The sequence below is a fragment of the Bolinopsis microptera genome, chromosome 3, assembly GCF_026151205.1.
Source record: "Bolinopsis microptera isolate Bmic1 chromosome 3, MBARI_Bmic_1.0, whole genome shotgun sequence".
NCBI classification, from domain to species: domain Eukaryota; kingdom Metazoa; phylum Ctenophora; class Tentaculata; order Lobata; family Bolinopsidae; genus Bolinopsis; species Bolinopsis microptera.
Genome location: NC_087074.1, coordinates 12,614,606 through 12,640,863, shown reverse-complemented (window position 1 = coordinate 12,640,863; position 26,258 = coordinate 12,614,606). Strand labels below are relative to the sequence as shown.

The window sequence follows — 26,258 nt, the reverse complement described above, 5'->3', positions numbered from 1 at the left end:
TCCTGAATCCTGATTCGTGAATCTCATTCTGACTTGCAGGCCAAGGTATGTAGAGTACACAGGTATGTCAGAAGGGGTAGACTACGCTTGTGGACCTTGTGCAGACGATACAGAAGATACATGTGAGAGCTGTTTAGGAGAAACGGAGACAGCCTGCAATGTGAAGAAGGATACTGATGATGACTTCAAGTGCCATAGTTACGAGTATAATTTAACAGACAAAAAGTTCATAATGAAAGAGGATTTAACAATCTGCAAAAGACTGGAGGGAACTCTAATTAAGTGCAACATGCCCGGAGATTTTGCAGACGAAGATTACGAAGTCAAGAAAAAGGGGTGTGGGGGATGTAGGTACTCGGACAAAGCAGCAAGGGTATGTGCGGAATGCGAGGATAGAGATGTGTGCAACAGAACACCTGTCAAGTGTGTCCAGGGGGACGGTTCTGATGGGTTGGGTAGAATTTGTATACCCGAAAAGTCTCAAGCACCACCCACTGTGTGTAGCAAGTACGTGACATACAAATGTTAGAATTGTTACTTTATTGAAATTTGAGAGTAGACTGTCAACCATCTACGTAGATCTGCATCTGATGGTTCTATTATCTCGAATAACCGATATGTTCAATTTATGTTTATATATAAATATCAATATAAATATCAGAGCAACTTTTGATCAAAAACGCTCGCAGGCCGAAGTTTCTAGAGTATGAAGGTTTCGCAGACGGAACCTACAGCTGTGGAGACTGTGACACTAACACATGTGAGGAATGTGACGGGAATGATGTCACAGCGTGTAACACCAAGATAACCACCGTGGGAAGAGATTTCAGGTGTAATGAGTACAAATTCGATCAAGACAGCAAAAGTTACATTAAAAAGAACATGGAGGAAACAGAGGGAACAGTCACTTGCAGGAGACTAAAAACAACCCCCATGCTGTGCAACAAGTTACTAATCTTACAATTTCAAATCTTAGTATTAGCTATAATATTGCACGTTATCATTGATACAAGGGCTGTGATCATCTTCGGATTGCAGGTTGCATGCCTACGTTTTTCACCAATTTCAAGGCGGAAAAAGTGCAGTATAAAGAATGCACATAATTTACCTAATTATGTTTTTTCTTTTCCTCAATCTATCTTGCTAGGATTTTTTAAAATATCCCACCATTTTAATTTAAGATGGACCACCTTTACTACATTTGTATTTCCAGGCCAGTTGCTAACGATGGTAAAAAAGTACAGTTTTTGGACAACACCCGCTGTGGAGGATGCACAGTTAGTGGTGTACAGGCTGAACACTGTCAACAGATAGATCCGGTGCCTATATTGTGTTTACAGGGAGATGGAACGAACACAGAGGGTCAAACATGTCCCAAATCTGGGGATGATGGCGTGCCAGTCAAGTGCCACCAGTAAAATTTATTCATTTTATCTAACACATTTCCTTGTGAATCGTGATATCTTGACCTGGCCTGTTTCTATATAAACAAACAAACATTTCTATAATTATATTTAAATTAACCCAAACCTGCCCTGTCAGGACCAAGTTTGTGCAATACTCTGGGTTTGCTGGAGAGCTTAGCTACGGGTGTGGAGGCTGCACGCCTGACAAATTGAACACGACGTGTCAGGAGTGCTTTGGAAACACAGATGAGCCATGCAACAAGGAAATTATAACGATTAAACCGGATTATAAGTGCTACGATTATGAATACAAAGAGAAGGAAAAAAAGTTTAAAACCAAAGATGATATGATAACTTGTCAGAGACGAGAGAATACTGCACCAAAGTGCAATATGTGGGTATAATTATAACATATATACCATCTTCCCACAATGTATAATTATAACATAGTTATAATAATAACATATTATTACTATGGCAACATAGTTATAAAAATAACATATTATTACTATAATATGTAACATACTATTACTATAGTATCATACTATAATTGCTATAGTAACAAATTAAAATTATAATCATAATTCATAACGTTTATGATGCAACACACAATAGAAGAATGTCTGGGATCGCAAAGCTAAACTATTGCGAAATTACAGATCTAACTTTGTTATAGATAATGATAACTTTTCAAAAAATGTCACCAACTTTAACATTTCTTCAAAATATAGCCTATTATAAAAGTTCCAAACCTCAGGCCGGGCAGGGAAGCCACCAGCACCAATTACCTAAACAACGGATGTGGAGGATGTACTGCGGAGGAGAAGGCAGCTATGACATGCACGGAATGTGGAAATGTTCAGTGCAACAGAGCTTTTGTTGCTGCCTTCACAGCCATCTTCCTGCCTCTTATCCTAGCCCTCTTGTGAGAACACTTTAGCATGACATGGTCCTGATGTGATAGTAATGTCAGCATGTTTGTTGAACACGTTTTACGATTTCAATGTTTTTATCAACATTTTGTATTTAGATACAATCGAGTGAGTGATATCAGAGATTGTGAGGTAGCATTATACTATTATGTAACGTTGCAATGATAGTCTCGAATAAACTATAATAAAACACTGCTCTCTCTGTATCTAAAAAGTAGCAATTAGTTTAGTAGGTCAAAATGAACCAACGAACCGTTCCAAATGTTGGTTGGCTAAAGCTCTTATTTACAACAAATTGAAAGAAAAACGCTGTCAGTGTCAATAATTATGATGATTCAATAATTATCAAATTCCGAGAAATTGTTTGAGCCAACCAGCTTCTTAACTGCAACAAAAAGACAGTTTTTACTTTTTTATTATATCTTTAATTTATAGGCGAGTGCTCAAATTTGTGATTTAATAAGATCAACAAGAAAAATAATTTTACCCCGTAAATAACTTAACAAATTTTAAAATTCTAAAATTGAATATTTAAATTCAAACAATAATTGTCATCAGAATACAGTGCGCCTGCTACCTGCATTTCTGTCAGAAAATATGGATATTTCTTCTTCTTCTTCTCCCACGCTCTGAAAACAAATTCAGTAATTAGTGTACTTGTATAAACTTGTATAATCAGTGTATAGTACTTTGTGTATAGTACTTGTATAATCAGTGTAACAAAATCAACCCCGAAGTCCCAATTATGATAAGATCACCAGAATGTGGCTCTAAAACAAAAAAAATGAACAGGATAAAGAAGGCAAGATACTAAACGAAAGGCTTTAATGGTTAGTAAAGTAACCTGTTATATTAGTAAACTAACCTGTTGTGACTGCGAAGCTTCGAAAATAGATGTGGTATTACTCCGAAATTGTCCGTCTGCAACAGTAACATTCATCGACCTCATTACCACACCCTTCTTTTTAAACATTTTGTAATTAACCACACTTTGATCACCCCTACTATTAACATGACTTGAATCAACCGCAGAAGTGTTGCTAGTCGCCTTTATAAGATCTGAACTAACGTCTATTCTAATCTTTCTAAAACTGTCGCATGATTTTTCCATCTCAGTGTTTGTGTCCGGCCGTTTGAGCCAGATGCTGTGAGAGGTATCGGGAATTGTGACATTTATTGAACTAGCAGTGGTTAAAACCGGACTTTCACCTGTTTTTAGCCGTTTAGTCACAGATTCTGTTTTTTCCTTGAGCTCCCGTTTAAAAGGTTGACTTGCTGATGAGGAAGTTTCCTGCATTTCAATGGAATAGTTATCAGTGGGACTAGAGGAAGGAGGAGATTCACAAACCCTTCCAGTACTATCGGCATCAGTATTCTCAGTATTTGATGAAGACTTTGCTTCCAAATCTGATCTTCGACAGGTTGAATTATCTTCACTTCCATCATGTGGTTCCAATTTAGGTTTCTTGGCAAAATTGTTGGAAGCAGGGACGCTTGAATTAAGGGCTTTACTACGGTTGTTCGTATTTGAAAAGAAGCTCGATTTTGTTTTGGAAGCAGCAAACGGATTATTTTCATCCTCACTGTCTTCATCACTTTCATCACTGTCCATCAAATTTCTCTTCCTACTAGAGGACGCAACCTTACTGGAATTTTTCGGTAGCGGTTTTGAAGCCAAGGTTCCTGAAGGAGTTGAAATCTCAACAAATGATTTCGACCGTGAATTATCAAACAGGGATACATCTGAACCAACACTAGTTCTTGTAGGAGTAGTCAAGTCAAATCTATCACTAGTTGTCCTCGATGTTGCATGGCTGATAAGTGGTGAAGGAGATGAAGAAGTTTTGAACTGCGTCGAATTTCGTTCAAGAGGGCTGACGATATGAGAAGGCTCAATAGCTGATATATTCGAGCTTTTTCCTGTGCTCATTATTGAATTCAAAGGAGACTTGATTGTTGCATCAAGTCGTGGGGGTACAGCAGATGGTTCAATAAACGTTACTTCTTGCTTGGTACTGAAAGGCGAAGCTAAAGGAGTCTTGATGGTTCTGTCAAGTTTTGGTGGAAAAACAGAAGCTTCATAGAAGGAAATATCTTGTTTTGGTTTTTGAACAGTGAGATCAGGAAGTTTCAAACTTTTTGTTGTTTTAGAACCCTCATCAGGTTCAGAGCACATCTCCGGTTTCATTGTTGATGCACAGCTCTCAACTTTTGTGCTGTTACTCTGCAGCCCTCTCAGAGGAGTCAGAATGGTTTTGTCAAGTCGTGGAGGAACGGCAGATGCTTCAATGGAGGAAACATCAAGAGTCTGTGTTTCTTGAAGCGTGCAACTCATTTGTGAGAAACCTTGCGTATCTTGAATCCTTATCTGTCCTGACTGGGTGGACTGCGTCTCGGAGAACTTCTTAAACAGCTTCGTTTTATCGTTATAGAAAAGTGACAAGATGAGGTCACCATGCTTTGTGGGCACCAGACCTCGTTCAAGAAGTGTTGTTCTCATCAACTTACTGAGCGCAGCATCTTTTGTCTCCATGACAATGGACTCCTCTGAAAGTATAACTTTTCTTCTATCTTTAAAAAGAGGATCCAGCAAGGCAACAGTTCCACCAAGATCCTTCACGATCTGTTCACTTTCTTTTTTATCATCAACACTCATGAATACAAACTGAAGGGGATCAAACAGTGTCTTTCTTTCAGCAATTGGGTGGAATTTCGCAGTTCTCAAAGTTAGATCACTGACAGATGGAATATATTTATTCAGCATAGGAATTTTGATCTTATCTTTGATGGCAGTGTCCAGATCTTTAATAAATGCAGGTGTAAGAATTGTTCGGCAGTGAGACACTGCCTTTATCACCTGAGAAAGAAACTCAGTCAAATAAGAACACCATCACATTACTTGTACGATCCAAATTTGCTTTGAAATGTTCCAATGATTTTAAAATTTGATTGCTCATTGCTGTGGATAAGGTTTTTTTTTAAAGGGTGCCAAGGGTGCCAGCACCCTTGCCTCAAATTTTTTCATCGAAAAATTAAAATTGTCTGAAACGAAAAAAAAAACATATTTTCTTGGGGGGGGGGGGGGGGGGGGGGGGGGGTTAGGATTGAATTGACCATGGTTAATGAGGGTCTGTACATGCTCAAAAGTGGGCCTGTTGATAGCTTGGATGTGTTTTATTACAGTGTAGACTTACTTATATGGGTCTATAAGGTGGAATAGTGGGTCTGTTGATATTGATAGTGGGTCTGTTGTTATTAAGTGTGTGTCTACTCGCTTAATAGTGGGTCTTTGCTACTCTGAAATGGGTCTGTAGATTGACTTGTGGGTCTGTAAGATGAAATAGTGGGCCTGTTGATATTGATAGTGGGTCTGTTGTTATTAAGTGTGTGTCTACTCGCTTAATAGTGGGTCTTTGCTACTCTGAAATGGGTCTGTAGATTGACTTGTGGGTTTGTAAGATGAAATAGTGGGCCTGTTGATATTGATAGTGGGTCTGTTGTTATTAAGTGTGTGTCTACTCGCTTAATAGTGGGTATTTGCTACTCTGAAATGGGTCTGTAGGTTGACTTGTGGGTCTGTAAGATGAAATAGTGGGCCTGTTGATATTGATAGTGGGTCTGTTGTTATTAAGTGTGTGTCTACTCGCTTAATAGTGGGTCTTTGCTACTCTGAAATGGGTTTGTAAGATGAAATAGTGGGCCTGTTGATATTGATAGTGGGTCTGTTGTTATTAAGTGTGTGTCTACTCGCTTAATAGTGGGCCTTTGCTACTCTGAAATGGGTCTGTAGATTTATTTGTGGGTCTGTAAGGTTACAAAGTGGGTCTGTTGTTATTGGCAGTGGGTCTGTAAGGTCAAATAGTGGGCCTATTGTTATTAAGTGTGTGTCTACTCGCTTAATAGTGAGTTTTTGCTACTCTGAAATGGGTCTGTGGATTGACTTGTGGGTCTGTAAGATGAAATAGTGGGTCTGTTGATATTGATAGTGGGTCTGTTGTTATCAACTGTGTGTCTACTCCCCCATGGTCGCCTGGTAACTGGGCTGTGTTTATGACTGCAGTCAGTCAAAGATTTGAAGAGTGGATTAGTAAATATCTGTCATAACATCCAAGCAAACATTCTAGAAGACTTCTATAAATAGTCAATAGTGTCCCCTAGACCGTAGGAAATGTAAAAATCTTAAGACGATGAGGCCTGAGTAAGTCGTAAATTCTGATTGGAGAATGCAGATTGCTGTTGTGAAGTTACCAAATTTACGTGAGTACTTGATTCTTTTCAATCCCAGTTTATTGCTGTCCTACAAATTTCTTAAATGCCAAATGTCGTCTAAAACACCCTGTTTCGCAAAAATTTTCCGGGGGGCTGCGCCCCCCTAGCCCCCGCCAAGGGGCTCCGCCCCTGGACCCTGCTGGGGGCTGCGCCCCCAGACCCCTGCCACAGCTTGCTCGCTTCGCTCGCTGCACAGCTGGATTGGACACGTCGGCTCGCTTCGCTCGCCGACAGCCCCCCTCTAAGAAAAATCCTGGCTACTTCCCTGTACGTGAGTACTTGATTCTTTTCAATCTCAGTTTATTGCTGTCCTACAAATTTCTTTAATGCCAAATGTCGTCTAAAACACCCTGTTTCGCCAAAAAAGTTCAAAAAATTGGATTAAAAAATTTGGTGGTGAACTGTTACTGCAAGCGCAGCTCAGCCAGCGAGCCAAATTCAATGGAAAAGTGGGTCTTTAAACCAAAAAAGTCAGCACCATTGGGTGGGTCTGTGGCACCCAGAAAAAAAAACCTTAGCTGTGGACATTGGTTAATTTGGAATCCACATTCTTTCTGACATAATATTACAACGATGATGAAAATCTAAAATATATGGCTATTTTGAGCATATTATTAATGAATATTAATTTTAATTCAATTCTAAAATGTGCCGTGACATACCACAATATGAATTATAAATGTTACATACCATGATGGTAATAATTCAACAAACCTTCACTGTTGTTGATATTTTGGACATGATCAGAGTTGTGCATGTCTTATCCCATTCTCCACTGAATGCTAGTTGCAATCTTTTAACAGTACCTACAACTTCACGTTTTGCTGTCCCTGAGGTATATAAACATTAAACCAATTCACAGACAATCCAATCTTATCATATGTAGCCAATGGTAGTGTTAACAGATCAACACTGAAATGCGCGTATGTTCTACGTTTAATCCTAATTTGTTTGTCTTTTCGTCCTTAAATTGCCATTTTGAAGATGTATACCTTGGAGGTTTGATACAACAACTTTCATTAGCTCTAATGTCCACACAGTAGGGTGATGACCTAATTTTATTTCCATTCCTGCTCGAACAGCTGAACTTTGACTGGATTCAATCTAAAATTGAGAAACTGGATAAGTTAAAAGTACTAAAGTAAGTGCTAGAATATGATTAATGATACATTACTTAAATTCACATGTTGCTCATCAATTTACTTGTATTTTCAAATTTGTTTATTTTTATAATTTACCAATTTTCAATAGAACTGCAATAAAAATCAGACCAACTGTTACACAGAAGTTTGATAAACTGCTTACCTTCTCTGAGTTGACAAAAGATCCAAACTGGGATGTATCAGTGTAGAGCACTTCCCCATTTATATGATAGCTGAGCTTACCGTGCTGAAAAGAATTTTTGTGAACTTCATGTTGATTTCAATTTTAATGAGTACAACAAACAAACGAAAAGTAAAACTGACTGATTTACAATTAATATACAGAGCAGATAATCAAATAGTTAATATCTGCATGTTGATAAATTTCCTCTTCACAAAATGTGCTGTAAAATAGAAACCAGGGTCGAAGTATAGTCATAACACAGTGAAACTACAAACTACCTTTCGAGACATATTTATGTTCGACATAATTCCAGTGACCTAAATGATTTCTTTCCATCTCCTTATTTTACAAAAATGAAACCCAATATTTTCGAGAAGATTAAATGCAAAGAGCTTTTCTGATCGGCTGTTTCATCTTGTAAACAATTTCTCAGGAGCCTTTGAGTTAGCCTCAACTTAACTTGCTTTAAAGCAATTCATGATCAGATACTAGTGTTCATTCATTTGATGAATCATATTTATAACTTACTATATTGGTAGTAAATAAGTAAAGTCATAATTAAGGAAAATACATGAAAAATAATTTGGGGAAAATAATGACGGTTTGGTCCAAAAATATGGTTTTTTTTTTTCGAAAAACCACTGACTTTCGTACCATTTAAATATGTTTTGTAAGGTATCTAACCAAATTCAAGTTGGTATGCTTACTGATGACCAACTATTGTAACCTGATGCATTACTTATAATGCTTCTCACTACCGAGATCAAAGCAACGCTACAAGTTGAAGGGATCGACATGGTCGTAAAAGATTCAAGACCAATGAAAATAATAATTTATACAATTTTGTACTTACATGTCTGGAAACACCATATTTAATGTCAGCAACAACTACAATATCTGAGTCAGTTTTCCTGCCAATTATGTAATCACATCCTGGCACCAAATAATGTACAGACCCTGCACCAGACAGCACCAACATGTCCGATCCACTTGAATGTTTTTTAGGCCATATCTACAATCCTTACACTGAGAGATAAGTGGGATATAATGAAAAACATCGAATGATTCAAATCACTAATGAAATAGTTATAAATATAATTAATTTAAATTGATCTTTAAATAGGAATAAGGTCAGTTAAGCTATGAAAAGGGCTCAAACCTCCAGTTCATTCAAGGTGAGATTTGCAGCATACCGCAACTACCGCTTCGGCGGGTAGTTGATGCACTGATCACAAGCAAGAGCCACTTTGGTCTACTTGCTGTGGGGTGTCTCAGCTACATGGGTTGGGAGTCCCCCCTTTTTTTATTTGATTTGCAGCATATCTGCCTCAATTTCATGATATCTGCTAGAGCATGGTCAGAAGAACATTTAATCCTGTGATTTGATCACCCGACAATTGACCCCTCTTCAATTCATTGGGAAAAGACAGTTCATTGGCAGTTGTCATATTGTGCTGATTAGGAAACAGATTGTGTGGTATCATGCGGTATTGGTTCTCATGCACCATGGCAGGTGCAGAGTTCCTGACTGAGACAACAATCCCTTGGAAATATTGAACACGGTTTCTTAGCCTCTTACCTCAAAATTTGCAAGTAAGAAGTTGTTAAATGCAAAATAAGGGAGGCCATTCAAAATTCGTTTGGTTGCCTTCTTTTAGGTCAGTGGCATAACGTTGCCTGTTGGCGCCCCCGCCAAAAAAGCGCCCCCCTTTTGGCGCCCCCTTCCTATAATTGAACAAATAGAGGATACGCTGGTAAAATCTCTAAAAAAGTGTGTTTCTAGAGCAAAAAGCGCAGTTTTGTTAGTACCTCAGTTAAGTTTTTTTAAATTTTCTCACATTCAAACGACGATTTGGCGCCCCCCTAAGATGGCGTCCCCCCCCCCCCCCCCCCCCCCCAACACTTGATTTTATTATGCTCTGGAAATTTCATTACTTGATTTAGTTGAATGTATATATTTTTTTGAATGACTTTTTCTTTTTAAAATTGTATTATTTATTTTGTATTTACAATCAAATAATATAATAAAATCATTAACCCCTGTGTTGATGTAATATAAAAATGCAACAAGAAATTACATTTTTAGCACATTTTACAGACATAATAATTTTATGGCAAATCGCTAAATATTCATATTTTGAAGGGTGTAGTAACAAGTTTTATTTGAAGTGGGATAGATCGACATGGGCTTGCAATAATGTTGACTGATGTTACTCGTTAGCTTGAAGAATGTATTATACAATGTGTTCTATAGCAGCACATGACAATTAGTAAGTAAGTAAGTAAGTAAAGATTATGACATAACATCATCACAAGTGTCTACAAAATATCATTGCACTAAATAAAAAAATAATTTAAATAAATATATTCTGGGGGGGGGGCCAACCATATTAAAGTATATTAAAATGTAGGATTTTTCCCGATTTTGACCCGGGGATATACTTTAATATACTTTAATATACCTACAATATACTTGAATATATCCCTATCCTTGGAGGCCTACATCGAAAATTGTTACCCAAAATAAGCTTGAAATGCAATTCTTAATCGATTCCAAAAAGTTCTTGAAAAAATATCGAAAACTGATGGAGTTATTTCAATTTTAATGAAGTCATTTTGGCTAGTATTCCGAACAGAGATATTATGTGCAATTTTCCCAATTTTGTTCATGGAGGTCTTTTTACTTAGTATCCACTATTATTATACTTAGTGGTAGTTTTATAGACCACATTTAATTTATTAACTTATCATACTTAGTATTTTTTTTTGGTGACTGTATCACCCAGTTTTAACATTTGATAATTGTACAGTTTATTGACGACACATTGACTGAATGTTATTTTATATTCTAATTTATATTCTAGATATTTTATTTATTTTACAACAGACGACAACTTCCTGTTTTTTCTTCTATATTAGTTACTCATATCTCTTGTACAGACTTTTTTACAAGGACATTGACAAATGATACTCACATTAGGCATTCATTATTGCATCTAAATTATTTCACTTGCATTAGGCTTAGAAATTTATTCTCTGGTCAACAGATTTCAAATGTTTAATTAATTTGTAGTATGACAGTAAGGTATATAAGAAGTTATTTAATTTTGCTTGGGCTATTATATTGACTAGGTATTGAGGTTTAATGATGATATGGAATTTGAATTCTATATAAATTTACACTATGTGGTTGGGGCATTTTGCATAGTAAATATGGTTACTACTCATATATATCATATTATTTGATTGGTATTCGATTTCTGATTATTTCTCTAGGAATATGATTATTATATCTCAATTTGGCTTTAGGTAGGGTGCCCCGCTAAAAGAACTGGATTCTTCCAGGAAGCATCCCGTGCACAGAGCTTGGTCTACATATATATTAAATTATTAACCATTCATTCTGTATGTGCACGAAAATTTATTTCAATCAATCAAAAACTATATTCAACAAACACTGAGTTAGTCTCATTAAAAAATATTGACATTTTATCGAATTTGGGCAAAAGCGAATTTGGGCAAAAGCGTATGCCCAAATATGGGCATATTTTTTAAAGCTCATAGCTCAGCCAATTTTTGACCAATCTGGATGGAAATTGATGTATTAGTCCTAAAACAGGCTTATCTTGCGAATCTGAGTGAAAAATATAGTTCATCATGTAAATCTTAACGAAGAATATAAATCTTCTAATTGTAGGTATATTAAAGTATATTAAAATGTAGGATTTTTTCCGATTTTGACCCGGGGATATACTTTAATATACTTTAATATGGTTGGCCCCCCCCCCCCCCCCCTATTCTCCATCAACATTAATAATTTACATACATGTTACATGGCGAGATCTCCATCCAAAAGGATTAGTCTGCGTCGACTGCATCATTACTTTGTATTATACAACTTCGGCGGGTAACATTTCTCCATCCCTTTCGGTCTGCAGCTAATCTTCTCATACAATCAATCGTGAGTCCATTACGATCCAATCTCTGCTCAGCATCCTCAATAAATACATCAATTAAGCTCTTCCTAGGTCTGCCTCTTGATCTCTTCCCATGCTTGCGTTTCCATTCAAGTAAATAGTTGGGTAACTGATCTTCAGGCATTCTACTGACATGTCCAAACCAACGCAGCCGTTTTGTTGTTATTATTTCAGCAAGAGCAGTTATTGATGCCCTTCTTAAAACATCCTCATTACTTACTCGATGGAACCACCTCACTCTCAGGATTCTTCTTAAGCAGTACTGATGGAAAGACTCCAATCTTCTTGTCTGCACTTGAGTCGTGTTCCATATCTCACATAATAAAATAATAATAATAAAATTTGGTAGCTTAAACACAAACTCTAAGCCCAGTGGATAAACCACAAAACTTATGCTCTATTGTGTGAAACAAAGATACTAGATCAAGATAACTATCAAGGAGTGTATGCATAGGACATAAAAAGTTTTGGAACGAAGATGACATGCTTGTGAAGCGAGCTAACAGTCTAATTGCTAATAAGTTCAAAAAGATCATGACATCCATAGGTCAGAATGGTAAGAACAGCTGCGATGTAGATTCGCACTTTGTTATTAATGCTTGTGTTCTTATCCTTCCAAATGTTGTTGAGTTGGTTAAAAGCTCCGGTTGCTTTTCCAATCCTGACACTTATTTCTTAATAATTTATCAAATTCAATTTTATTAATTAATAATAATAAATAATAATAAATACAACATTTATAAACCGCCTTATAGCTAAATCATATAACTCGATATAATTTAATCCTGGAGATAAACTCCAGTGCTTTCTAAAGCGGCTCTTACATTAACTGAGCTTAGTTTAATTGAAAATTAGACATGACAAGTTCATTTTACCTATGTAAATGCAAAATCAATCAAATGCTAGAGAAAAGAAGTATGTTTTAAGTTTGGTCTTGAAAGATGTAACTGACTCAGCTGATCTTATGTCGTATGGCAAGGAATTAAATACTTTAACTGCACAGTGACTAAAAGCTTTCTCTGTGTTTACATAGTTAGGAGAGGGCGGAAAACTAAGGTAAAAATAATCATTATCAAGACGTACATTTTTAAAACTTTGCTGCCTAGGAGATATCAACTCTTTTAAGTAAGGAGGAGCTATATTATTTAAACACTTGTAGGCAAGTAGGGCAATCTTAAAATCTATTCTAAATCTAACTGGTAGAAAATGAACTTTCTTAAGTAGTGGAGTAGTGTGTGCCTTTCTTCCTCTCCCGAAAATAAATCTTACAGCAGAATTTTGCACCTTCTGTAAACGACTTAAATCATAAGAGCTCAGTCCAAAATATACGCTATTGCAATAATCAATTCTAGAGAGTACTAGAGCATGAACAAGCTGAATCTTAAGGTTAAAAGACAGTTTTGATGCAATAAACCACAAATTTCTGATCTGAATATTACATGCTTGAACCACTGACGTAATCTGATCACTCATTGAAAGATAACTGTCCAAATACAGCCCAAGACTCTTCACAGTTCCACTAACAACATGTGGCTCTTGATCCTTAACAATCTGTAGAGAGGCTGGAATATTTGTAGTCAAATTTAGAGGATATAACGATGACTTCAGTCTTAGAAGAATTCAGTTGAAGGAAATTGTTTGTCATCCATTTCTTGATATCAGACATACAGTGTTCCATATTGTGCTCTAGCTGTGATGGGTCATCAGAATCAAGAGTGAAATACAGCTGGGTGTCATCAGCATACAAATGAATACAGCACCCATGCATACTTGCAATGTTCTCAAGATCTTTGGTGTACAATATGAATAGCAGGGGGCCAAGGATTGAACCTTGTGGCACACCTATCTCAAGAACAGTTGCTGAGGAAGACGAATCCTTGACTTTGACACAAAATGAACGGTTAGCCAAGTAGGACCTGATCCATGTAAGAGCAATGCCTGTAATGCCATAAGCAGATCTTAGCTTCTTGATTAATCTTGGGTGATTGACAGTATCAAAGGCAGCACTCAAATCTAGAAGTAAAAGAACAACTTTAGTTTTCTTGTCAATAGTTATCAAGATGTCGTTATGGATTCTGGTTGTTGCAGTTTCACAGCTATGAAACTTCCTATAGCCGGACTGAACTTTAGAAAGCAAGTTGTTATCCTCAAGATAACTGGTGAGCTGTATAGATACACACTTCTCAATGATTTTTGACAAGAATGAGAGATTGCTAATAGGCCTATAGTTAGATAGAGATTCACCGTCAAGGCCACGTTTCTTCAAACTTGGACGAATGAGAGCCTCCTTAAGTTTTATAGGAAACTCACCTTTAACTAATGATTCATTGACTATAAATGAGATCAGAGGAAGGAGTTCTGGGAGACACTTGATGAGAATCTTTGTAGGTATGGGGTCAAGATCACAGAATTTGTTAGACATATTCTTTATGATGCTTACTAGTTCTTCATCAGACACATGACGGAATTGTACTATCTTTGGGCTATTAGAAAGAGGAACAAATTCATCTGAGTTAGGAGAATCTTGGGATTGTTGTTCTAAATAAATGTTGTTGTATATGTTGTCGACCTTTGATTTAAAGAACTGTGCAAAGTTGTTAGCACTCTCAAGATTCGAAGAGCAAGAAGGTGTAGTAGTACTAACTTTTTCTTTATTGAGCAATAATAATAAAATATTATATATCTGATTGTTGATATTTCATATTATATAATATTGGTAGCAGTGGACAGTTTCCGTTACCTCTGTATTGTGCTCTGCCAATTGCAACACTTGAATTACTTTATTGTATATATACTGATTGAAAAAATATAGTACATTATCTATAAATAATTCATTTATACTTCCCAGTGGAATAAAGATTTATAAAACGCTTCTTTCCCACAAAAGGATGAAACCAAAGATATTCATTATGTGTCTCCTTATTGCTTAAATAACTGGGTCCTTCAATTTTCCCTAAAACTTCATTCGAAACATTCCAAAAATAAAAATCATTTACACTGTTTTTAGAAAACATTTCCTTCTTAAATCCTTGCAATCTAACTTTAAAGCTTAAAACTGTCGAACAGTTCTTGACATCTGAAGGGAGTTTGTTCCAGTAAGGAATGACTCGCTCCGGAAGAAAAGAAGACTGGAGATTCTTAACTTTAGTTACACTCTTACTACACCTATTGGTTGAAACTAGATTAAGACCAGATCTGCTCATACTGAACAAAGCAGCTCCGTAATGCAGGCCAAACTACTTATCATTTTAAAAGATTCGATGAGGTCCCCACGTATTCGCCGCTCTGTCAGCGCTGTTAAATTGAGGATTTCCAGTCGACGACTGTATGGAAGAGTACCCACCTCGTCAATCAGACGGGTTAATCGCCTCTGGACGCTCTCCAGCTCCAAGATGATCCCCAACTTCCATGAGCCACAACTGGACTCCACAATTGAACACAATACTCTAAATGGGGTTTATCAAAGCTTCGAAGTAGCGCGCGCCGCTTTCTTCTCGAAATGGCCCGATGGCAATTGACCATTGTTAATGATCTGGCCCGGCGCAAGTGCTACGAAGTAGCGCGCATCAGGCTTGATCATTAACAATGGTCAACCATGTGTTTGCTCTAACCAGAGCTTAATTGATGATGTCAATTCATGGCAGCTCGGCGCGGCACAGTAGCGCATAGCTCGCCGATGTCGCTGTAAGAAGCCTTATTGAGTGCGCGGCGCGGCACAGTAACGCATCGCGCTACAAACCAGCGCTTACCTGAGGACCCCAGGCTTTAATGTTGGCTAATAGTAGAGATTAGGCGGAATGACAGGCTGAGCGCGGCCCAGTAAACCAGAGCCCTCTCGATTGCAGTGAAACAAGCGCGTCACGCAGTACGCGTATATTGTCAAACGTTGTATGACCCGCCGCACACGAAGTGCGCGGCTCCCGCCTCCCCCTGTATCGTCAGGACGATTTCAGCATAGTGAAACGACCGTGGGGGTCGCAACGTGATACAACGCGTATACACATGGCTATGTGTAACCATGTGTAGTGAAACTAATTTTTAGTGAAACAAATTTTTAGTGAAACAAATTTAAAATTTTATCCTTTATTTTACAATCATAATATAATTTGTCATATATTATATGACCCGCCGCGGACGAGTGCGCAGCTCCCCCTGTATCGTCAAAACTTTATAGTGAAGCGACAGTGGGGGTCACCACGTGATACAAAACATAATTTTGAAATTAAGTTTTAAATTTTGATATATTCACATTTCTATTTCAAATTCAATTTTATGTATAAGTAACTGGCCGCCAAAGGCCCAAAGCCGCACATTCTTAAAAACAGGATTAACTTGTTTATTTAATTGACGATGTCAATTCATGGCAGCTCGGCGCGGCACAGTAGCGCATTTCGCGGCACAGTAGCGCATCTCGCTGATCTCGCTGTGAGAAGCCTTATTAAGTGCGCGGCGCGGCACAGTAACGCATCGCGCTACAACTTGTTCATACAGTTATACGACAACGTAAATTTAAAACTATCGGCCGTGGCTTTTACATAAGTCCAAAGCCACACAGGTCCGTATTGCCTGGTTTAAGTAACGGAAAAACCAGCGGTCAGCTATCGGAATATATCGTTTAAACAGCGGAAGCTAGCGGATGGCTAGCGGAAACTAGCGGACGCCTAAAGGAGACGCTCTAAAATGCAGCACTCATACTTAGCGGATGACTAGCGGAAGCTAGCGGCGCGGACGCCGCGCACAAACTAGCGGATATAATAGTGGTGTACATTTCAAACAAAAATGATACATTATTCACAAATTTTGAAATGAAAATGAATTTCAATTCTTTTAGTTTTACCAAATTCAAAATTTTAACTAGGAATTTACATATTTCTTCAGTACTGTTGCATTAATTATATATTGTTTAACACTTGCAGAACAGTTTCCTTTAGAAATTTGCGTACCAGTACTTCAACTTAGTGGATTCGAATAATTTCGTTGTGCTTGAACAAAATTAGTTGTTTGTAACGTTTAACTGTCTACCAGAAACATGTCATTCATGACTAGACTGACAAGGGATATTGTTGAGAGGGCGGAGGCCAATCAACCCCTATCGACTACAATGTAAGTAAATAAAGCTTGACATAAACTCTTGGTTGAAATATTCTCAAAACAGTAAATTTGTCAGTTAATTGTTACATCATAAGTGAATTATATTTATCCCTCCAGACCGTCGAAAAGGAAAACAGTAACAACTGTTATACCTCCGCCCAAGGAGGAACATGCAGAATGTATTCGGAGGTAAGATTATGCGGGTATAAATTGAAGATTTTGTAAAAGTTGCCGGAAAATATTTGAACAAGTTACAAGTGTTACCATTCCTATCTTAGTAAACAAATTTATATCATCGCCAGCAGATTGGACGAAACCTCCGACCGAGAGTGTGAGACTCCAGGAGTGACTCCGTCCGCTAGAGCATGGGAGGCGACACCTAGCTACGCTACAGCCATGACACCAGGACATGCTACTCCCGGCGCTATGACGCCAGTGTCCACTGCTAGGAGACACAGGTTATTGTTTAAAACCGCATTTTTTAAACATTTGATTTACCGTCAAGAATCTCCATCGGTAACACTTCTTCATAATACATATTTCTCATTATATTGTATGTAGGTTGACATACATATTATTCCAAAATCAGAATGGACACAGACATGGCATCCACATCCCACTAGTCCACCCAACCATCGACCCCACCCCACCCCACCTCATCGACGCCAACTTGCACATCGACGCCAATAATCAGCGTCGAAGTGCCGATACATCTCCACAGAGTGGAATTTTCTAGTTTTTTTTGTGGCGTAAGGAACACGTATGAAACAAATTCGGAGGGAAAGGAAACATTTAAGGGGGTGAAGGCCAACCTTCTCAAGGTCTCCTATTCGGAGAAACTAATATGGAGGTAAGTATCGTTGGTTCTATGTTAATAGAAAGTAAGACAATACTCTATCAATTAAAAAACCTATCAGATGAATGTAAATGTTGAAGGGTTGACTGGAATATTTCTCAGCGATATGACCAACGCTCTGGCGACTTTTGGATCAAAGAACAGTGCCGTTGTCAACGATGTAATTAGGAAATACATTACTGGTAATATATTAAAAGTTAGTCTCATTTTTTCAAAAGCTTCCTCTGACCCCCCTGCCCCCACCCCCTGCCCCCCCCCCCCCCCCCCCCCCCCCCTTATTGAAAGCTGAATATGCATCTACTCACAGACAAGTCAGGGAGCTCCTTGACCCGGCTGCACATAGATGAGGTGGTTAGGAGAACCGCGGCCAAGGAGAGCAGCCGGAGGCAGAACCTGAAGAGGTTAGCTAAAAGGAAGCTCACAAGAATGACCAGTGCAGCGAAGTCTCTTAAAGAGCAGAGAGACAGCCTCAACGAACGTCTACGGATGTTGTAGTAAGTAAAATGTAGAATCGGGGCATCATTGTCAGTATTCAACACATTGTTTAAAATTATCATTGTCATAATTTCTAGCAATACCTATTTTCAGTGACGAGGAGGAAGCCATGAGTTGAGCATGGCTCTCGAAAAGTTTAATAGGCTAAAAACTATGAGATATATGATATATAAACAATGTGTAAATATTTAGTTTTTTAACACTGATTCTACAAGACCTTAGTGTTCGCAAATTATCGTTGAATAATTTATGTGATTTGAACTATTTAACGTTAATTGCTCAGAATAGAGTTAAATGGAGAAGTATAACATATTTCGTAAATTTTGTAAATATTCAGTTTTTTAAATGTACGGGTATCGGCCTTACAAAATGACACGAAAAAGGAGATGGCTCTGAAATGCACAAAAATGAGTTTTGTTCATGTTTTATTATCCAGATAGGTAGTTCAACAGGTATATTTTTCTTCCCGGGGGTTGATTTGATTGAAAAACCGTAAATTTTGCGATAAAAATTGTCATCTTTGAAATCTTCCAAAAAAACATGCCTTACAAAATGACAATTTCGTTTCGGCTGTCATTTTTTAACAGCAGCCTATAGAAATTTGATTTCACCTAGGACAGTTAGATAAATATAATAGATTGTAGATTAGAATAGCTTTTACAGGAAAAAGGATGATTAAAAAAAGTTGGGCAATTTTGCGTGAGATAGTGCCTTACAAAATGACAACCCAAAACGGCATCACTTCAAATCCGATTTGGGAAAAAGTTTCATTATTCTTTCACGTGTCTTACTGTTAGATATATATGTTGTTTATATTATACCAGTTCTGTTTTTACCAGAATATATTAAAAAAGGAACATTTTTTGTACTTTGAAAAAATTTTAAAAATGTCATTTTGTGAGGCGTAAAAATCATTTTTTGTTTTCATACTTGAACACAGTATTTGGTTATATTTGATATTTTCTATGACTGGATAGATCACTTTTCAATGTTTAGTTAACGTTTGACATGTTTTAGGAGTTGTTATTACTCTCTGCTTTCACAAAATAGAAGCTTTATTTCGTTGAGTTTTTAATTCAGAGTTTGAAATCAAAGAGTTTGAAATCAAAGTTTTGATATCAGAACTGCACTTTTTTAATGCTACTTGATTGTTAACTGTCAGATTATGATTATTTTTAACTTCTTCTTGTACGGTATATTCTTCGTTTAGATTTGCAAGATAAGCCTGTTTTTGAACTAGTACATGAATTTACATCCAGTTTGGTCAAAAAATGGCTGAGTTATGAGCCTTAAACCATATGCTCATATTTGGGCATACGCACCAAATTTGAAAGCTTATGCTCAAAATTCGATCAAATTTCAATATTTTTAAATTTTTTATGTGAAAGATATAGCTCAACATCTGTTGAATAGTGGATACACCTCCATATAGAGACGGCCATGAACAAAATTGTTCATATAATATCTCAGTTCGGGATACCAAAATGACTTCATTAAAATTGAAATAATTCTTATCAGTTTTCGATATTTTTGCATGAAATTTTCGGAATCGATTATTAATTTCATTTCAAGCTTATTGTGGGCAGCAATTTTTATTTAGACCTCCAAACAGATAGGGATATATTAAAGTATGTTAAAGTATATCCCCAGCCCTAAATCGGGAGAAAACCTACATTTTAATAAACTTTAATATGGTCAGCCCCCCCCCCCCCCCTCCAAGTAAGTATTAAGTAAGTAAAAATTATGACATAACATAATCACACATGTCTACAAAGTATCAAATCACTATATGGAAAAATATAAATATCTTAACCACCAAAATTAGTAAATTATTAACTACAACTTTAACGGCCAGGTAGCGCAGTTGGTTAGCCAGCTTTGCAATCGTGAGGTTGCGGGTTCAAATCCCACTGCCTGCCTGGTCGTGGGGTGAGTGTCGTTGACATTCAGCTAAGGATCGTGAGTGGTCTATGCAGCCCCCCCCCCCCCCCCGGTCTACTCAGCCGAATACTCGAGAATTCGGGTGTGAGGGTTAAATGAGGAGCTGCACATTGCAGCAAAGTCTCGGGCGAAGAAAGTATGGTACACACTACCTTAACCGTCACTGGCTAAAACAAATCCTTCGGCTTCCTGTAATTGGCTGGTTGCACTTGTGTAACAATATGGCTGTTGGAATACTCCGAAGTAAAATAAGTGTCTAGATAAAAAAATTAAAAAATTTCAAATAAATTCAAAAAGCATCCCCAAAAGATAACCCTATTCATACTTCCCAGTGGAATAAAGATTTATGAATCGCTTTTTTGCCACAAAAGGGTGGAAATAAAGATAATCGTTATGCTTCTCTTTATTACTAACATAGCTAGGTCCTTCAATTCTCCCTAATACTTCATTTGAAACATTCCAAAAAAGTGAATCATTAGAAATATCCTTAGAAATCATATCTTTCTTAAACCCTTCTAATTTAATATTAAAACTTAAAACAGTCACCGAGTTCTTAACATCTGGAGGAAGTTTGTTCCAGGAATAACTCGCTCTGGAAGAAATGAACTTTGGAGATTCCTAATCTTTGCCATACTCTTACAACATCTGTTGGATGATACAAGATTAAGACCAGATCTGCTCACTTTGAACAAATCTGAGCCGTACTCGGTCAAACCATTAATAACCTTAAAAGCTTCAATAAGGTCCCCACGTATTCGCCGCTCTGCCAGCGTTGTCAAATTGAGAATTTCCAGTCTACGGCTGTAAGGAAGAGTACCCACCTCTAATGCTAACAGTTAATTCTATTTAGCTGACAACATGATCGAATCATTGGACTGTTTTGCGAATTACGACAAGTTTAACCAGAAAGACCAGAAGCGCTTAGAAAGTGCATTACAAGACGGTACTTTAGTGTTTCCCAAGTCGTTTAGCCCCACCAAGAAAGTTGCTTTTGTTAAAGCTTCCAAGCAGCATTATGTAGGGATGATTGTGGGAAAGAAAGGTAACTAATTATATTTGTATATTACATAAGTTATTGAATATTCATTCATGTTGCAAAGTTTTATAATTGAGTTGAATGGAAATAATTTAATTTTAAATCTAGTCTTCAAACCTGCAAAAGAGGTACAGTGCAATTTATTGCAGTAATTATGCAACGTGTAATTATTTGTTCTTTCTCAGGAACTAACATCATGCAAAAGCGTAATCAAACCAACACAGATGTACAAAATCCTCAGCAGGATGATGAACCTACCTTCCGAGTATATGGAGAAAGCTACAAGGTACAAATTGTACTGAAATTTTAATTTGAAAACTCTATTGTAAAATTGAATGTCAGAAGGTTTTGTCTTTTCATGAAATCAGACTTGGGTGAATTATCAATAAGTAATACCTTGCTATCAAATTTTCATCCATTTATTTTGTCTCTGGTTTTCCCCTCGATAGGGGAAATCATAAAATCATCTTAAAAATCTTTGCACCTTTTTATTAGATAGAGATTCCCTCTATTAAAATCACCTCTCATAGGATTTGGCTGAGATGGCACTTTGGATATTGGAGCAGGATGACAGACTAAGTGGAAAAGATTCTAACAACGGGAGATTTAAAACGTAGGATTATGTTATCCGCTAAGTTATAATGTCATTGATTACAAATCTATAGAAGGACTAATATACTGTTTCCTATATGAATTATGATACTTTGCTTGATCAAGCGTCATAAGAATTAATAGTATTCTCAGTGATTGTGACTGTTGTTCCTATAACTTAGTATAATAACGATGTGATTGTAATTACAGGGAGGCGCGTATTTGGTGTTGTCCAAAGTATGTGGGATTGTTGGTAGGACCCAACGGTGGAACAATAAGGCAGATCATGGAGGACACTTCCTGCAGTATTCAGTCACCACCACGAAATGAGAAAGTAAAGTTCTTCAATCTCACTGGTAAACATTAAATTCCTATTGATAAAAGTGCAATTTAATTTCAAGTCATGAATTCGAACTATAAAACTCTTTTACTGTAACCGGGAAATAAGGATATTGTACACCTTCAAGCTACTAGCCAATATCATAACATACGTTTTTAAGACTTGACAGCAAAATCAATCCATATTATTCCGCATAATTATGCGTATTATCTAGGTTCTGTGGAGGAGATATCAATGGCATTTGCGGAAATGGACTACTTGATAAAGCAGAAATACAACAATGACCAGTCCGGATACTACAACTCCAACAAGACCTGTGACTGTGTCAATGTGAGTGCAAACTCCTTATCTCAAATTTATACATAATATGAACCTTAACAAGAATTTCGACGCGGTTAAACCACGCACGATCAATTTTCCCTACGATGTACTTGTATTATGTACCATTAATTCTTTCGAGTGAAAAGTGTGACTGGAAAAAAGTGCAACATATTTATGTATTATGTTTTTAATAAATGAGTGGGATTCGCGCATGGTAAAAATTGACGATTTATTTGACCAATGAAGCGCCGCGCGCATCAACAATAAATGAATCCAGAAAATTGCGGAAAATAACTTTGCGAAGGAGGATCGTCACTGTAATTAATTGACACATGGCTAGCGTTGCGCGCAGCATAACAGACGCTTCCAATACACATAATTATAGGGGAGTGGTCTATATTGCGAAGGAGCAGACTTATGTCATCATCGTAGGACCGTCGGGCCACCTCATGTATCCAAACCCGATTACTTATTCCCTACGATCTTTTTGCCTTCGGCAAGAGTAGGGGAAAAAATGTTCACCCTTACGGTATATTTCCCACCATCTCATCCGATCAACTTCAGGTTTGTGAAAGATTAAAATTGTTCACCGCCGAAGGGGATGGACCAGCCACTCAACTCTCTCACCTGAACATGCCACTTAACATGCCTAATGTGAACACAATGAAGAACACCTCCCCACCCATACCACCTTCACCTTCCAACAAAATACCTTACAACAGCCCTTACATCACCCCAGATCAGTTAGTCAGGGGACAGTACGGAGATCTGGAGGGAGACTTCAGTCAGGCTGCTCGTAACAGCTCTGGTATGGAAAACACCCCTTCAATACGGGGTTCTAGAGTATTCTCTGGAGGCAATAACAGGACTAGGAACACTAGTCCCAACTACACGCCCCAACCTCCAATCCCATTCACCGCCGGAACAGATAACTCCGGCAGTCCGCCGTACAGCAACCAACAAACTCAGCTATCATATAATAGCCATCCTAACAAGGAATTGTTGGATTTGCTCAATCTGCAGAACTACAATCTGAATTTCAACGAGGATCTTGTTCGGCTGCTTCCTCTCCTTCTAGAGTTTCAGAATCATCAGATGAACCAGAGTTGTTCTCCTAAAACTGCGCCCTCTGTCAATGACAGATCAAGTCCTTATGCTAATCAATCCTTGGTGAATGATTTTGTCAACTCTCCGAAGAATACCAACAGGTGAGTTCATACTTGCAGTGCTAAAACTGATACTGAAATTCTGAAAGGAGTATTTTCTTTTCCATTTGTTTTTATAGTAACGAGCGTTAAGTTTTCCATTTATCTTTGGCAAGCAAAAGTGTACCGAATATCGTACTGATATCAAATACTTTTGGGATGCGTTATTTCGCCCTAATTTCAGATTGCCTGAGACAACGAACCAGTGTCCTGTTGACATATTGTCCGAAATGTCTCGTCTCGCACTCAATCCTGGAATGTAAGTTAATTCTCCGTGATCTCTCGCAATATTCCATATTCTTACATTTTCATTGATACTTGATTGATCATAAATTTCACGATTATAAGAACATGTATATTAGAAATATGTATATATTAGAAATATGTATATTAGAAATATGTATATATTAGAAATATGTATATTAGAAATATAGACTTTCATATTCTTTTAATGTGACCAAAAGATAAACTTGAAATCATTTGCAGGAACGGAAGAGAAACGATTTCACGTCCATCACAAAACGTCTTTGACGGTATCCACTTCGCTTCCTTCTAAGAAGATTCGAGTACTTCTGCTGTTCCAAAAACACTACACTGTCCTTGATCGTAATTCAAAATTCAGTCGTATATGAATTCATTATTGACGAGACAACTTATTTCCTGTTTAAATTTATGTGTTTGCCTGATCATTATTTGACTCCTTGTGTAACCAAATAACCACGATAGAGAACTATTTATTTGCTTAATCATGATCATAATTATGATCATTGATCATGATCATGTGTTAAATTTAGAGTTTGAGTTGACGCTAATACCATAATAATTCGTATTTTTCAATATTTGTTTAATGTTTATTTATTTATTACCTTATCGTTATTCTTTATCTAATTTAACCCTATTTGAGTGTTTAAGTTGCAGTTTGACGTTATAATTTATATTTAATGAACCGACCAATTTCTAGTGAGACAATACTATGTCTCAGAGAACTATTTGTGTACCTATTCTGCTATGACATACCACAATCCGATAACGTTGAATCATGATTCATCCAGTTTGTTAATTTGCTTTACTATAACTTGAGTAAAGGGGGAGTAATACAATTTTGATGTCTTAATTTCTCAAAACACTTGTCCGATCAGATCAATTTTTTTAAAACCGGCACTACCCCTTTACTTGGTTAATTATCATAATTACTGTTTTTGTTCAAAGTTTCTGGAACTTTTACTGCAGCAGTTACTATACGATTTGTTTAATCTTGCCTTGACGGCCTTCTCCATTAACTGCTGCAGCTCTGTTCTCATTTGTTATAAAGTTGTACGTGCGTATAACTATTCATCTCGATGAATGGCGGTTAGTATGTTTGCGTTCCGGATCGGAATGTTACTAATCGTTCGCAGCAAGTAGCTGGAGCTCTTTTTCTTAGGATGGAACTGGTTTTAACCACATTCCCGCCTAAGAGTAGCTCCTTTACTTGTTTGCAAAGTAGTCACTTTAAGTTTTACATTAAAACCCTGAGAAACTGGACCCCTTGTAAAAATACTGCGCTCTGAGTGTTCCCACAAAATTTTGGAAATAATTAAAGGTAGCAACTTTTCTCAGCCCAAGCAGGTTTTATTTAAAACGTGAGAACGATTCCTGTAAATGAAGAGCGCAGTTTTCTTGTCGCACGTTGTGTGTTTCCTTAACCGTGCGCTTCAAGCCGGCCGGCGGTGCACGGTTAACGATCCGCAGAGCGTGAGGTGAAGGTTTTCCCGGGTTTTACTGTATTTAACGTTTTTCAAATATTTTAATTTCCTTTACTAGTCACCCTCTGACCAGTTTAATTGTTTAACCAGTAGAAAGACAGTATTTCCGATTATCTGTGTATCCAATTTAATTGCCCTTTGGCTATTTTGGTGGATGATAATTGTTTCGAATCTTGATGCTGTTGAATTTATCGGTAATTGTTCAGAATCTAGGGAACGAATTGTTGAAAAAAACGATTTTTTAAAAATGTATCCAAAAATTTATTTCTGATAGTTTAGCGATGAATCTTAATTTCTTCTTTTTATAGTGACAGTTCAATGTTTGTTTTTCATTTTAAGTGTACTTTTTCTAATGAGATTGACATTTTCTATCGCATTATGTAAGCCATTGCATTATTTATTATAATTTATTAGTTTTCAATGAATTGTCTGTATTACTTGTTCCTACACTAGCAATCAAAACGATCGAAATCAATCATTTATTAATTTGAAGAAATTTTAAATGTGACTAATGCAGTGAAAGTTCTCCCCGTGAAATTTGAAAAGTATTATGAGACATGAGTATTGTATGGGTAAGTTTTGATCTTTGGTAAGCTGCTTGCACTGTGCTTTCATTTGGAGTAAAGAATAAAGATGAAGGTTCGTGTTAGAATAACAAAATTGGATATCACTATAACTCTAACTCGATAATAGGCTGGTGCAGTCAAGGAGGTGGTCCGCAGATTGC

At 37.1% G+C, this 26,258-nt stretch overlaps 4 protein-coding genes across 7 annotated transcripts in view; 3 read left to right on the top strand and 1 right to left on the bottom strand.

The window, feature by feature from the left end:
* Nucleotides 1-2,477, top strand: part of LOC134813619 (uncharacterized) — a 48,219-nt gene extending 45,742 nt beyond the window's left edge. The window contains exons 4-8 of the mRNA XM_063821496.1: nt 40-507; nt 690-947; nt 1,214-1,414; nt 1,543-1,800; nt 2,164-2,477. Coding sequence (XP_063677566.1) covers nt 40-507; nt 690-947; nt 1,214-1,414; nt 1,543-1,800; nt 2,164-2,335 — 1,357 coding nt within the window. The 3' untranslated portion in view covers nt 2,336-2,477. The remainder of the gene's footprint in view (nt 1-39; nt 508-689; nt 948-1,213; nt 1,415-1,542; nt 1,801-2,163) is intronic.
* Nucleotides 2,478-2,536: 59 nt separating this feature from the next.
* On the bottom strand, nt 2,537-12,444 carry LOC134813618 (nibrin-like). 2 transcript variants are annotated; one of them, XM_063821493.1, is made up of 6 exons: nt 8,787-9,015; nt 7,913-7,996; nt 7,600-7,711; nt 7,322-7,437; nt 3,204-5,195; nt 2,537-2,967 (listed from the first exon to the last, which is right to left on the bottom strand). In XM_063821493.1, the coding sequence occupies exons 1-6, from the start codon at nt 8,910-8,912 to the stop codon at nt 2,893-2,895; spliced, it is 2,505 nt and encodes an 834-aa protein (XP_063677563.1). In that variant the 5' UTR covers nt 8,913-9,015; the 3' UTR covers nt 2,537-2,892. The 2 variants fall into 2 exon arrangements, with proteins under 2 accessions (XP_063677563.1, XP_063677565.1); XM_063821495.1 differs by lacking the exon at nt 8,787-9,015 and adding an exon at nt 11,760-12,444 and having other exon boundaries at nt 2,887-2,967.
* Nucleotides 3,508-25,956, top strand: LOC134813620 (uncharacterized). Of its 2 annotated transcripts, XM_063821498.1 has the most exons (9): nt 3,508-3,518; nt 21,143-21,335; nt 21,515-21,615; nt 21,860-21,942; nt 22,131-22,276; nt 22,475-22,590; nt 23,146-23,789; nt 23,971-24,045; nt 24,273-25,956. In XM_063821498.1, exons 2-9 carry the CDS (start codon nt 21,152-21,154, stop codon nt 24,340-24,342), a joined length of 1,419 nt encoding a protein of 472 aa, XP_063677568.1. In that variant the 5' UTR covers nt 3,508-3,518; nt 21,143-21,151; the 3' UTR covers nt 24,343-25,956. The 2 variants fall into 2 exon arrangements, with proteins under 2 accessions (XP_063677568.1, XP_063677567.1); XM_063821497.1 differs by lacking the exon at nt 3,508-3,518 and having other exon boundaries at nt 21,111-21,335.
* LOC134813623 (uncharacterized) lies at nt 16,913-19,548 on the top strand. 2 transcript variants are annotated; one of them, XM_063821502.1, is made up of 6 exons: nt 16,913-17,013; nt 17,119-17,190; nt 17,307-17,459; nt 17,960-18,039; nt 18,165-18,351; nt 18,446-19,548. In XM_063821502.1, exons 1-6 carry the CDS (start codon nt 16,940-16,942, stop codon nt 18,468-18,470), a joined length of 591 nt encoding a protein of 196 aa, XP_063677572.1. In that variant the 5' UTR covers nt 16,913-16,939; the 3' UTR covers nt 18,471-19,548. The 2 variants fall into 2 exon arrangements, with proteins under 2 accessions (XP_063677572.1, XP_063677571.1); XM_063821501.1 differs by having other exon boundaries at nt 17,304-17,459.
* Nucleotides 25,957-26,258: the final 302 nt, after the last annotated feature.

Bases quoted from the DNA above. Each gene is read 5' to 3' on its own strand.
- LOC134813623 (XM_063821501.1), top strand. From the start codon at position 16,940: ATGTCATTCATGACTAGACTGACAAGGGATATTGTTGAGAGGGCGGAG. The intron at 17,191-17,303 runs GTAAGATTATGC...TATCATCGCCAG, and splicing joins CATGCAGAATGTATTCGGAG to CAGATTGGACGAAACCTCCG. The intron at 18,352-18,445 runs GTAAGTAAAATG...ACCTATTTTCAG, and splicing joins GAACGTCTACGGATGTTGTA to TGACGAGGAGGAAGCCATGA.
- LOC134813618 (XM_063821493.1), bottom strand. From the start codon at position 8,912: ATGTTGGTGCTGTCTGGTGCAGGGTCTGTACATTATTTGGTGCCAGGA. The intron at 7,438-7,599 runs GTATACATCTTC...TATATACCTCAG, and splicing joins TGTTGTATCAAACCTCCAAG to GGACAGCAAAACGTGAAGTT. The intron at 2,968-3,203 runs GTTAGTTTACTA...ATTTGTTTTCAG, and splicing joins AAGCTTCGCAGTCACAACAG to AGCGTGGGAGAAGAAGAAGA.
- LOC134813620 (XM_063821498.1), top strand. From the start codon at position 21,152: ATGATCGAATCATTGGACTGTTTTGCGAATTACGACAAGTTTAACCAG. The intron at 21,616-21,859 runs GTACAAATTGTA...CACCTCTCATAG, and splicing joins TATATGGAGAAAGCTACAAG to GATTTGGCTGAGATGGCACT. The intron at 23,790-23,970 runs GTGAGTTCATAC...CCCTAATTTCAG, and splicing joins TCTCCGAAGAATACCAACAG to ATTGCCTGAGACAACGAACC.